Source organism: Cebus imitator, unplaced genomic scaffold (genome assembly GCF_001604975.1).
Source record: "Cebus imitator isolate Cc_AM_T3 unplaced genomic scaffold, Cebus_imitator-1.0 Scaffold136, whole genome shotgun sequence".
In the NCBI taxonomy this organism is placed as follows: Eukaryota; Metazoa; Chordata; class Mammalia; order Primates; family Cebidae; genus Cebus; species Cebus imitator.
In genome coordinates, this window is record NW_016107451.1 from 2,368,462 (window position 1) to 2,380,887 (window position 12,426).

At 52.1% G+C, this 12,426-nt stretch overlaps 3 protein-coding genes across 9 annotated transcripts in view; 2 read left to right on the forward strand and 1 right to left on the reverse strand.

Moving 5' to 3' along the window:
• Positions 1 to 5,345, forward strand: part of MED8 (mediator complex subunit 8) — a 22,249-nt gene extending 16,904 nt beyond the window's left edge. The window contains exon 8 of one of the 2 annotated variants that reach the window (XM_037743165.1): positions 5,150 to 5,345. In XM_037743165.1, the coding sequence (XP_037599093.1) occupies positions 5,150 to 5,180 (31 nt within the window). In that variant the 3' untranslated portion in view covers positions 5,181 to 5,345. Of the gene's footprint in view, positions 1 to 4,773; positions 5,115 to 5,149 lie in introns of those variants that run through there. The other variant, XM_037743164.1, reaches the window with a different exon arrangement.
• Positions 5,346 to 5,392: 47 nt separating this feature from the next.
• ELOVL1 (ELOVL fatty acid elongase 1) lies at positions 5,393 to 10,278 on the forward strand. Of its 6 annotated transcripts, none has more exons than XM_037743166.1 (8): positions 5,393 to 5,479; positions 8,067 to 8,126; positions 8,312 to 8,502; positions 8,680 to 8,760; positions 8,894 to 8,950; positions 9,040 to 9,145; positions 9,228 to 9,364; positions 9,547 to 10,135. In XM_037743166.1, exons 2-8 carry the CDS (start codon positions 8,081 to 8,083, stop codon positions 9,766 to 9,768), a joined length of 840 nt encoding a protein of 279 aa, XP_037599094.1. In that variant the 5' UTR covers positions 5,393 to 5,479; positions 8,067 to 8,080; the 3' UTR covers positions 9,769 to 10,135. The 6 variants fall into 6 exon arrangements, with proteins under 6 accessions (XP_037599094.1, XP_017397217.1, XP_017397220.1 ...); XM_017541728.2 differs by lacking the exon at positions 5,393 to 5,479 and adding an exon at positions 5,591 to 5,759 and having other exon boundaries at positions 9,547 to 10,278; XM_017541730.2 differs by lacking the exon at positions 5,393 to 5,479 and adding an exon at positions 5,850 to 6,188 and having other exon boundaries at positions 9,547 to 10,270.
• A 191-nt stretch (positions 10,279 to 10,469) lies between these two features.
• The window catches only part of CDC20 (cell division cycle 20), a 4,556-nt gene continuing 2,599 nt past the window's right edge, over positions 10,470 to 12,426 (reverse strand). The window contains exons 8-9 of the mRNA XM_017541605.2: positions 11,069 to 11,227; positions 10,470 to 10,719 (exon numbers count right to left, since the gene is read on the reverse strand). Of these exons, the coding sequence (XP_017397094.1) occupies positions 10,541 to 10,719; positions 11,069 to 11,227 (338 nt within the window). The 3' untranslated portion in view covers positions 10,470 to 10,540. The remainder of the gene's footprint in view (positions 10,720 to 11,068; positions 11,228 to 12,426) is intronic.

Consider the following 12,426-nt stretch of genomic DNA (forward strand, 5'->3'; position numbering starts at 1 on the left):
TTTGCATGCAATCTCTCCCTTCTGCCAGCCCGATGTCTTTCCAGCCCTGGTTCTTTCAGCCAAGGTCCCAGCCTGCTTAGGAAGAGATACCAGCTAGCTGGCTGGGGCCCAGGGACATGCAGAATTATTAACTGGCAAACCCTTTGCCCTCATCTTTGTGCTCCCATCCTCACGCTCCCATCCTCACGGGCTAACCCTCCTGTCAGCTCCTCTGTGTGGATATTGTATAGGAAGTACCCTTTGTCCTGTATAGGATGGAGAATGGAGAAGCTTGACATAGCCCCCAGGAGGCTGCTTCCATCTCCACCTGCCAGTTCTGTGGCCCCTCAATCTGACCTTCAGTTCCTATTCATAGCTGATACCCCCCTCTCTCTCTCCCATTGTCTTTTCCCTCGACTGTTCCACTCACTCACTCATAAACATGCAGGCATACTTTTTCCGTTTTTTTCCTCATTGCCATTTCTGCTTCTCTGATCCTACCTCCATTTAATAGTTGTGCTGAAACATATAAAGGAAGCCTCAAACAATCATGGGAATGGAGTTCATACAGATAGTGGTTTTCAGGCTGAACTTTTGGAGAAACAACATCAGTGGTTTATCTTCTTGAGAAAGAGGATGGAGACGGGCCCTTTGAGGAGCAGTGAGTGAGGAGTGAGTCAGACAGGGTGGGACCCGGGGGAAGTCGCCACCTCATTTCCCATTAGTCAGGAAGGCTCCATGAAGGAGATGGAATTTTAGTTGCTGGACTGGGTTTCCTTCTCCCACTACACCTGGCCTTCATCCTTATCAAACCTATGAGTTCCTTGACCCCTTCAGTTTCTCCAGTTTAACAGTGTATCCTTGGCTTAGTTTTGTCTACACAGCCTTCACTGAACCCTCTTCCCAGCAAGGCCTTCCATCTGGCTTCCCTGCAGATCCCAAACAGTCCTGTTTCTGCTCTCCTGACTCCCACTCACTTAGCTCTGCTGGAGAACATCACACAGCCTTCTAAACTGGTGTACTCCTTATGGCCTCCCACCCAGTGGGGTCTTCCACTCTGTTCACCAAGCTTTCCCAGCACTCCATCATCAGCTACTCCAGACTGTACCACTTCCCTGTAATTCCTTATCCTACTGCCTACCCATCCCCCATGTTCAGCAAATAGCTAATATCCGACTAAAGGAAAAATTAGACTCCTTTAGACAAAACTCTCTCAATTTCCTCCCATTTCTCTGATGAACTTACTCTATTTCCATTCTCCTTAGTTAGAGACTAGTCTTGTTATATGTATGCTGGATCCTACTGTCTCTCTCCACACAGCATTTAAACATGCTTTGGCCTCTTCCCATTAAGAACAACCATCTAGCATCAGTCTGGAGGTGAGAGCCAGGCATTGATATTTTAAAAGCTCCCCAGTTGATTCTAGTTACAGCCAGGGCTGAAAAACATAAACAGAATAAAATCCTGTCTTCTTACTGTGGCATACAAGGCTCTTCATAAACTGACTCATGCCTACCTTTCCTGCCCTTCCCATATGCCCTCTGAACTGGAGTCATACCAAACTACCAGCGTTCCCCAAACCTGTCACATCTCTTGCTTCCATGCCTTCACATACATGCTTATCTCTGCTGAGAATGCCTTTCCCTGCTTTCTAGAAAGTGTCCTTTTTTTTTGAGACGGAGTCTTGCTCTTGACACTCAGGCTGGAGTGCAGTGGCACAATCTTGGCTCACTACAACCTCCGCCTCCTGCGTTCAAGCGATTCTCCTGCCTCAGCCTCCCGAGTAGCTGGAATTACAGGTGCCCGTCACCACGCTTGGTTAATTTTTTGTGTATTTTTTAGTAGAGATGGGGTTTCACCATGTTGGCCAGTCTGGTCTCAGGTGATCCACCTGCCTCGGCCTCCCAAAGTGCTGGGATTACAGGTGTGAGCCACCACTCCCAGCCTAGAAAGTATCCTTTAATGTTCAACTTGTCATTTTTGTGCCACCTTCAAGAATTAGCCTCCATACTCGGTTAAGGTGCCTCCGCACCCCAGTGCTTTCAAAACCCTCTGGGTTTATCTCTATGGGAACACTCACCATATATAATTGCTCATCTATATGTCTGTCTTTTCCGTCAGACCGAGTGTTTTGCAGGAACCCCAGGGCCATGAAGATGCAATTTGGTAGGATTTGGGGATAAGTGGCCTATATTAGATATTTGAGGATGCTCTCTCCCATCCATTCACTGTTTGCCAAACTGAACAAAATAAACTCAGGAAGTGGGAGAAGGGTGTGAAAGAACCTGGGACAAGAGCTGAACAACTGTCTTTGAGCATGTTCATTCATGTAGTCAGTCGGCATTTATAGAAGGCCTGCTATGATTATTTACCAACGTGATCCAGGTAAATAAATACACAGTTGAAGTTTCCTGTCACTATTGTGTTTGGCCTCAGGGACAGTTTCATCATCTATAATGGTCTGCTTTGTCTCTAGTGCACTCTTATGATGGACATTTAAACCAAAATCTCTCAATAGTGCTCTCACAACAGTGGTTTACACACAGTAACTGTTTAGGAAATATTGTTAAAAGAATGCTCACGAATCTACATATAAGTATATACCTTCAAAATATACTTCCATAAGTATATATGGGGCACTTTCCCACCTTGTCCATTAAATGTTGAGACAGAAACAGTGCTAAGCACTTTACATGGGTTATCTCCTTCGGTCTTCACAGCAATCCTATGAGATAGGTACTGTTTTTGTTCCCATTTTATAGAGGTTCAGCAACTTACATAAGGTCACACAGGTACTAATTAGAACATTTAAACTCAAGCCTTTGGAATCAGGTGTGAACCCAAAGTCACTAGGGTATACCTGGCACACAGGCTTTCAGTAAATAGTTATGGACTCAGTGAACAGGGAAATGGAAAGGCTTTTGAATTCTTATTGTCCTCTCCACTTGACTCTGAGTCCGTTGGCCTCTCTTCCTTTCTCACATCATCCCATTCACACTAACATTCACTCAACAAACATGGAGGATCAACTGAGTGCCAGACAATGGGCCTGATGCTGGAGATACAGAGATGACAAAACCTGGCCCTGGCTAAGAGGAGCTTATAGTTTTGGGATTCGAATAAGCAGATAATTACATCTGTGAGAGCAAGAGGAGGGAGTGATTTACTGCCTAGGTGACTTGACTGTTCCTTGTGCTGAGCTGGGGGCAAGGCTTAAGGGTTGAAAGGGGTATGAAAGATGCTGACATCCTCAGGGAATGGTTAAAGCACCGGATGGGGCCCAGGAGAGTTGTCACAGGTAGAATGAGAGGACTAGGCAGGGACCAGATCAGGTAGGACCTTAGTGTACAGTGCTAAGTTAGAAGTTGGAGCTTTTTAAATAGTGAACTCTTCTGCCATTTCCTTTCAAGGATGGGTACTAATAGGCTGGGTCATATCTGTACTTTGGCTCAGACCTCTTACCTAAGCTCTAGGACTAAACTTCCACATAGCTATATCCCACCATTTGTGGAGTCGTTTATTTATTTATTATTTATTGAGATGAGGTCTCTATCATTCAGACTGGAGTGCAGTGGGGTAATCTTGGCTCACTGCAGCTTCTGCCTCCTGGGCTCAAGTCATCCTCCCACCTCAGCCTCCCATGTAGCTGGGACTACAGGCATGTACCACCGTGCCCAGATAATTTTTTGTAATTATTATTATTTTTTGAGACGGAGTCTTTCTGTCACCCACACTGGAGTGTAGTAGTGTGATCTCGGCTCACCACAACCTCTGCCTCCTGGGTTCAAGCCTCCCCAGTAGCTGGGATTAAAGGTACCTGCCATCATGCCCGGCTAATTTTTGTATTTTTGTAGAGATGGGGTTTCACCAAGGGCTGGTCTTGAACCCCTGGCCTCAGGTGATCCGCCCACCTCAGCTTCCCAAAGTGCCAGGATTACAGGCATGAGCCACCACACCCGGCCAATTTTTTGTATTTTTTGTAGAGACAGGGTCTCACAAAGTTGCCCAGGCTTGAAGTTGTTAGCTCAAGCAATCTGCTTGCTTTGGCCTCCCAAAGTGCTGGGATTACAGGTGTGAACCACTATGCCCAGCCTGTCCCACCATTTGTGAACAGCTTATTCTCTCAACCAGCAAGTCTTCTGAATTCCTTATTCTTTTTTTTTTTATTTTTTTGACACGGAGTTTCGCTCTTGTTGCCCCGGCTGGAGTGTGATGGCTCGATCTTGGCTCACTGCAACCTCCGCCTCCCAGGTTTAAGTGATTCTTCTGCCTCTGCCTCCTGAGTAGCTGGGATTACAGGCGTGCACCACCACACCCAGCTAATTTTCGTATTTTCAGTAGAGATGGGGTTTTGCCATGTTAGCAAGGCTGGCCTCAAACTCTTGACCTCAGGCGATCTGCCCACCTTGGCCTTCCAAAGTGCTGGGATTACAGGCCTGAGCCACCACACCTGGTCAATTCTTTTTTTAGAAAATGTGTTTATTTTCCTTGCGGAGCAGGGCTGCCCCATAGGCAGTGTGCCCAGAGTAGCCCAAATTTCCTAATTCTGTCCACTTTTACACCAACCAAGCCTACAAGCAGTTATTCAATTGTGTGCTCCTGTTCCAGGGGCCGCTAGAGGTAGAAATTCCATTTCACTAAAACCTAGTCCGTCCTTTGCCCCCACTAGTTGAGTCCAGTTAGTGTGTGTAGAGGTGGGGGTTGGGGGGTGTGGAATAGATAACTAAATATATAGAGCCAGTCCAGCTGTCTGGAGGAAAGCTCCACATTGTCCGCCTCCTCCAATCCCATCAGTTTCCAGACCTTCTTTGGTCAGGCTAGTGTTTTCACCTGGTCTCCTTCCTGTGCCCTCCTCACACTGGCTGCCAGAGTGAAGTGATTCAGACAGATAGACTGCAAGCCCCGTGAGTGCAGGGACGGTGGGTGGTCCATAAACGTCTGATCAATTAATGATACAAGCCTGATTATAGTCTTCTCAAAAATCTTTACTGTTTTTCCTCTGCTTCTAGAATAAAAATCAGATCGCCCCATTTGGCCTTCAGGACCTACTACATTCAGCCACTGTCAGCCTCATGTCCCTTTTTTCCTTTCACTACCACGAAGGCCAGTTTAGCCGGTGATTCACTATGCTTGCCCTGGGGCCACTTGTATCCTCCCACTTCCATTCCAGGCTGCCCTCGAAAGCGGATCCTAACGCTTAGGGCTCCTCCAAGTGTACAGGCTGGTGAGGCTTCTCTCCACCTCAGACCTCCTGCCAACCCAGTCTGCCCTCAGCACACGCATTGTGCTCCAGCCCGCCGCTCTGCGCTCACCCGGCAGGAGAGGGAGCTCTTTGGGGGCAAGGCCGAACCCTCCCCGCGAGCCCTAAGCCTGGCCTGCCGCACACAGACGTGCGGTCCTGCTGGGGAGCAGTCACCCCGGGACAAGCCCGGCCTCTGGGGTGCACGTCGGGAAGAAGAGGCGTGCTCCGGAGGCGACCAGGCCGCAGCCACCGACCTGGGCGGGCCCGGGCGGCGAGGGAAAGGGTTGGGAGCCCGGGCCGCAGCGCTTCCTGCCGGGACCCGGCGGCCCGCCCCTGCCCCCGCCCCGGCCGAGCCTGCGCTGCCGGCCTCCGGCCCCGCCGGCCGCCCAATCAGCGGGCGCTCCCGCCCCTCCCCCTCTGGTGACAGAAAGTCGGCCCAGCAGATGAGGAAGTGGCAGGCAGGCAGGCTGGCCCCGGGGACTTCTCTCTGGCCCTGTTCCCTCCGAGCCCTCCGCCGTTGCCCGCCTGGCCCCTACGGGTGAGTCTGGACCTTCCACCGGCTCTCCACGTGCCGGCGCCCCCTGCCTGGCCAGCCCGGCCCAGCCCGGCTCAGCCCTGCCCTGCCCTGCCCAGGCTGTGGGCGAGGCTATTCCCGCGGCCGGTGGGTGGGAGGTCCCAGCTCCCTGGGGCCGGGCCTCGCCAGCACCCTCCCTCCCCCACACCCGGTCCCCGGCCCCCATTTGCTTACACCCAGGCCTTCCTCCACCACTCCTGCTTTTGCCCCTCTCCTTCCTCCTCTCCCCTCCCTCCCCCCGCTCCCCTAACTTTGCCAGGCTCCTTTTCCCTTCCATCCATCTTAAAGGAAGGAAGGGACGGGCTGAGTTCTCCCACGAGGGACACACCCAGATTTTCCTGCAACTTGGGGAGAGGTCGTCCCAGGAGCCTTGGGTCCCTCCTGGCCTGCCGGGTGTGTGGGTTGATCTTGGGGGCTGGTGGTTGAGAGATAACAGGCTGGCCGGCTCCCTTGTGTCAGGGAGGAACCTGTGTTGGCGGCCTCGCCTCCGCCTGGGCCCTGCCGGGGATGGGCGGCCAGCAAGCCGGAGGGTGGGGGAGCAAGTGAGGAGGGGATCCGAGCGTGACCAGGCAGCGCGCACATGTGTGTGAGTGGCCCCGCGGGTGAGCCCGTGCGTGTGCCTGGGCGGCGGCGGAGCTACATGAGGGCCAGGAGCCACGCGTGTCAGCCCACGGAGGTGCTGGGTGGTGTGTCAGGCAGGTGACGTGTGTGCCAGCCCTCGGCATGGCGCCTTGGCCATTGGGGGTGGAGAGGTGGGTAAGGGGCAGTGTGGACCGCAGGCTTGGGGCCTGACCATGGTGGGCCTAAAGAAGGTGGGCCTCCTGGAGGTGTGGGAGAGTGGCTGTGAGGGGTGTGCGTGGCGGGAGATGTCAGAGGTGTGCCGCTTCAGCACCTGCACAGGTGCTTCTCTGGAAGCAGGGAGCCTGGGGCACCTGCTGCCCTGGGCCCTGCTCTGTTCCAAGAATGCCTTGTCCCTGAGGGACTGTGTCAGTACCAGGCTCTCCTGGGTCTGGCCAGAGGTGTTTGTGTCCCTGGGAGCCTTCCCCCGACATTCCTTCAGGCCCTGAGGGGGAGGGGGCCTAGCTTATCAGGACACCTCCCTGAGGGAGGGGAAGATTCCTGTGACCTCCCCCACTCCTCCACCCTCTCACATGCCACTGGCTTCCCTGCCCCTCCCAGGAAGGAAAGAGTGCTTGTACCCATTCTGAAATAGGACAAACTGAGAAGTTATGCCCGGCTTAGGAGAGGATGCTGGGTGTGGATTTTCCGCAGTGCTTTGGGCCAGGGCTGGGGCTGGGGCTGGGGTCGGAGGAGGTTTCTGGCTCTGAACCTAGGACCTTAGCTCATCGGGCTGGTCCCGGGTGGGTGGGTGGTGAGTCTGGGGCTTTACTTGGCTTTCCCAATCCTGGTGGGTACTGCTCCCCCAGGCACTGACCTGTGGCCTGGACCCACCCTCCACCCCATGCGCAGTACAGCGGGGGCGGGCGGAGGGCGGGGCTGCTGCCAGATCTAGTCAGACAGGTGGAGCCGCCGGGGCAGGAGTCTCAAAGAGCCAGACTCCAGGAGAGGAAGGGCTCTGCCAGAGGAGAGAGGAGAGCGCCGGAGAGGAGAGGCTGGAGGTGAGAGCCCCGGGAAGGCAGAGGAGAAACGTAGGGAGATGAGTGTCCCAGCAGGGGCAAGAAGGAATCCCAGGATAAGGTTCTGGAAGGGACACAAAGGCCCAGGGAGGTGAGATTCCTGGCAGGGACAGGAGGGATCCTGGGGAGAAGAAGAGAGTCCCAGGAAATGTCCATAGGGACGGGAAGAGGAGAGAGCAGGAGAGGAGAGATTGAAGGGGAGAAATCCCTGGAGAGAAGAAAGACCCAGAGCTGGAAAGGTAAGGAACTTGGGTGAGGAGGGGAGACGGAGTTCATTCTGAAGATGAGCTCCCTGTTGGTGAGGAGGTAAGACTCTCCAGTAAGAGACCTGGAATTGAGAGTTCTCTTACGGAGGAAGAGGGAAAAGGAGGCCAGGAAGTAAAATTGTGGAGAGGAGAGCAGAGTAAGGTGTGGAGAGGAAGGGTGGAACAGCCCTTCCCAGGCAGGCAGGATGTGTGGGGAGCAGATGCCTCCACCAAACTGCCTCCTCCCCCTAGTCCCCAGTAATTCCTTCCTTTCACTATTCTGTCCTTTCTGCAATGAGGCACTGGGAGTTGTCTGGTTCTGTGTCATCTCTGTGGGATGGGGGTGTGCAGTGGACTCTGTTTGACGTCTACCCTCTGTACCTCCCCAGAGTCCTTAGTCAGGATGGAGGCTGTCGTGAACTTGTACCAGGAGATGATAAAGCATGCAGGTAAGACACTGTCTACCAGCCCTTTCCTCCTTTCTTTCTCGGGACCCCTGAATCTAGGGCTGTCTTCTAATGAAGAGTTCCTGTGGACCCTTTGACCCTTTGTGACCAGACCTCATGTCCGTAGACATAATGAAGACCCTTTGAACCCTGTGACCCTTTCTAACTCCTTGGACCCTTATTCGTAGATCCCCGGATCCAGGGCTACCCTCTGATGGGGTCCCCGCTGCTAATGACCTCCATCCTCCTGACCTACGTGTACTTCGTTCTCTCACTTGGGCCTCGCATCATGGCTAATCGGAAGCCCTTCCAGCTCCGTGGTTTCATGATTGTCTACAATTTCTCACTGGTGGCACTCTCCCTCTACATTGTCTATGAGGTGGGCCCCTGGGATGCCGGGCTTTAATTTCTGTCAGCAGGATAAGGAGCAGGCCATACAGCCAGAGCATGGCGTTTCTCCTTTCCAGAGAGGTTCAGATCCATGTCCTCAGCTAGTGAAGGGGAGGGATGGCTGGGAAGGGGGAACTCTGGTGGTCTAATCCACACCCCTTCCTAGTTCCTGATGTCGGGCTGGCTGAGCACCTATACCTGGCGCTGTGACCCTGTGGACTATTCCAACAGCCCTGAGGCACTTAGGGTAAGTAGGGACTGGGGCTAGGTCATAAGCAACCTGGTGGATAGGACCAGTTTGGGACCTGTGCTCAAGGCCCAGTTTAGGCAGGCTCTTAGAAGAGTGTATGAGGTCCTAAGGCTGTCCTAACTTCTTGCAGATGGTTCGGGTGGCCTGGCTCTTCCTCTTCTCCAAGTTCATTGAGCTGATGGACACAGTGAGTAGTTATATGAGATGTGAGAACTTGTGGGGAGAATGAGGTGGAGAGGCCAGGTTCTGAAACCCCTTCCCTCACTCTTCTCTTAGGTGATCTTTATTCTCCGAAAGAAAGACGGGCAGGTGACCTTCCTACATGTCTTCCATCACTCTGTGCTTCCCTGGAGCTGGTGGTGGGGGATAAAGATTGCCCCGGGTGAGTGGAGAAGGCCACTATGGGAAGAGGGTGGGCACCAGGGGCTGGGCTCTGCTGACGCTGTCTTATTGTACACTCACAGGAGGAATGGGCTCTTTCCATGCCATGATAAACTCTTCTGTGCATGTCATAATGTACCTGTATTACGGATTGTCTGCCCTTGGCCCTGTGGCTCAACCCTACCTTTGGTGGAAAAAGCATATGACAGCCATTCAGCTGGTGAGGGGCTTGGCCTGACCTACCTATAAGCATCCCCCCACATTCCTAGCCTGGATCCTGCCTTTACCCAGTCTCTCACCTTCGACCCCATCTCTCCCTACTCAACGTTTATCTCTTTCTCTACCCCCTCTTCCCCTCTAGTCCTCACTGTTCCCTCTGACCCTGGCCTTTCTCTGTCCTAGATCCAGTTTGTCCTGGTCTCACTGCACATCTCCCAGTACTACTTTATGTCCAGCTGTAACTACCAGTACCCAGTCATAATTCACCTTATCTGGATGTATGGCACCATCTTCTTCGTGCTGTTCTCCAACTTCTGGTATCACTCTTACACCAAGGGCAAGCGGCTGCCCCGTGCACTTCAGCAAAATGGAGCTCCAGATATTGCCAAGGTCAAGGCCAACTGAGAAGCATGGCCTAGATAGGCACACACCTAAGTGCCTCAGGACTGCATCTTGGGCAGTGTCCATCAGTGCCCTCTTCACCTACACCTGTGACCAAGGCTTATGTGGTCAGGACTGAGCAGGGGACTGGCCCTCCCCTCCCCACAGCTGGTCTACAGGGACCACGCTTCCGTTCCTCACCTACTTCCCCCGGCCAGCTCCAGGGATGTGGCCTCATTGCTGTCTGCCACTCCAGAGCTGGGGGCTAAAAGGGCTGGACAGTTACTTCCCCCTCCCTGCCTTAAACTTGGGAGAGGAGCACTCAGGGCTGGCCCCACGAGGGTCTCATGGCCTTTTTCCTCACACTGAAGAGGTCAGCAATAACCTGTCACTGTGGACCCAGTCTCCTTCCTCCACCCCATACACTGAAGCAGTAGCTTCTGGGCCAAAGGTCAGGGTGGGCGGGGGCCTGGGAATACAGCCTGTAGAGGCTGCTTACTCACTTGTCTTAATTAAAAGTGACAGAGGAAACCACAGAGGCTGTGTGTATACATATGTGAATGGAGGAGGTGGGAAAACACAACAGCCTTGGCCCTGTTCATAAACAGGAGGGATAGATGGTCAAGTCTCCCAGCGGACATTTCTAGCTCTCTGATCCCAGTAGAGTAGAGCCCCTAGGAAGGCTGCTAGGACATAAGTCATGAAAGAATAAAGGGATTAGCTGAAACAGATAAACATGAAGGGAAACATGACTTTATTAGAAAAATAAAAAACAACTGAGGTGATGGCTTGGTCTTCAGCGGATGCCTTGGTGGATGAGGCTGCTTTTGGCTGCATTGGCCTTCTCCCGCTCCCGCCGCCGTGCAGGGTCCAACTCAAAACAGCGCCATAGCCTCAGAGTCTCATCTGCTGCTGCGGATGCCACTGTGGCCCCATCTGGGCTCATGGTCAGACTCAGGACCCGGGATGTGTGACCTGGAGCAAATGAGAGCAGTACATATGAATGCTGATGCAGCCATAGCCCGCCCATAAAGGAGGCACTAGGTCACACGCCTCCCTTTTTTTGTAACAACATTATTGAGATATAATTCACGTACCATAAAATTCATCCTTTTAAAGTGTGCAGTTTAGTGGTTTTTAGTATATTCACAAAATTGTACAAGTGCTGAAACTAATTCTAAGACATTTTCAGCACTTCTCATTACCCTCTCTCCTCAGCCCCTGGCAACCATTAATGTGTTTTGTCTCTGGATTTGCCTACTGTGGACATTTCAGTCAAACAGTATGTGGCCTTTTATGTCCAGCTTTTCACCAAGCCACCTACCTTTCAGTTCAGCCACCTTGGCCATGGTTGGGTACTTCCAAATAACCAGCTGGTTCTGTGAAAAGCCGTGGCCTGAGATGAGCTCCTTGTAGTGGGGAGACCAGAGGATGGAGCATACCTGTGGAGAGGAGCTGGTGTGTGCATGACATATAGCCAAGGCTACTTAAATCAGAACTGAGTCCATTCCAGTGACAGGCACCCTGCCACATGTTCCAGACTCAGACTTGAATGATCACAGTCCATAGAAAAGTCCCTTGAGAGGCAAATTATAGATGCTTCTTGACTTAACCATTTTTTGACTTTATAATGGGTTTACTGGGACTTAAACTGGGGAGCATCTGTATTATCCGTTGTATAGATAAGGAATCAATCAGAAGGAAGTTCATTAGGTTGCTGAAGTTCACATTCAAGTTCAGTAGGTGACAAGAGCCAGAATTTGAACTTGGGCCATCTGGTTCTAGAGTCCATATCTACAGTGAAGGTTGAATGTCGGGGGAATGGAAGGAGAGAGCCTCAAATATCTTTCTAATGGATTTGGATTATATGCCATAGGTGATAAGAAGCCATCACAGGTTTAAGGACAGTATAACAGACCATTCAGACCACAGCATGGAGGATGCATTGCAGAGATAAAAGAGAATGCTTGAGACCAGTGAGGACGCCATTGTAGTGGGCCTCCACTGGGAAGGATGAGGAGGGGACAGGTGTCAGTGATATTCTGAGGTAAAACTGATAGATCCTGGTGAGGAGGATGAAAGATTCTAGTAGGCTTTTCAGATTTCTGAGCAGGTTCTGCCATTCTAAAGCAATGTGGGAGAGGAAGGATTTCAGGGAGGTAAGGGGAAGTGACATTTCACTCCCACATTTCAGGGAGTCAAGGGGAAGTGACAAGGTTAATATGGGACAGATCGAGGTGGTGGTGCCTATAGGACATAGGATTGGAGACAGGCACAGACTGTTGGAAATGAAGCTCATGAGTGAAAGCAGAGTTAGAAGTTTGGGAATCACCAGGGCATAGAGTTGGTGAAGCCATTGGAGTGGATGTAGTTGCCCAGTAAGCATGCATGTGGGGCCAGGTGCGGTGGTCACGCCTGTAATCCCAGTACTTTAGGAGGCCAAGGCGGGTGGATCATGAGGTCAGGAGTTTGAGACCAGCCTGGCCAAGATGGTGAAACCCTGTCTCTATTAAAAATACAAAAATTAGCTGGGTGCAGTGGCGGGCACCTGTAATCACAGCTACTCAGGAGGCTGAGACAGGAGAATTACTTGAACCCAGGAGGCAGAGGTTGCAATGGGCTGAGTTCATGCCAATGCACTCCAGCCTGGGTGACAGAGCAAGACTCCGTCTCAAAAAAAAA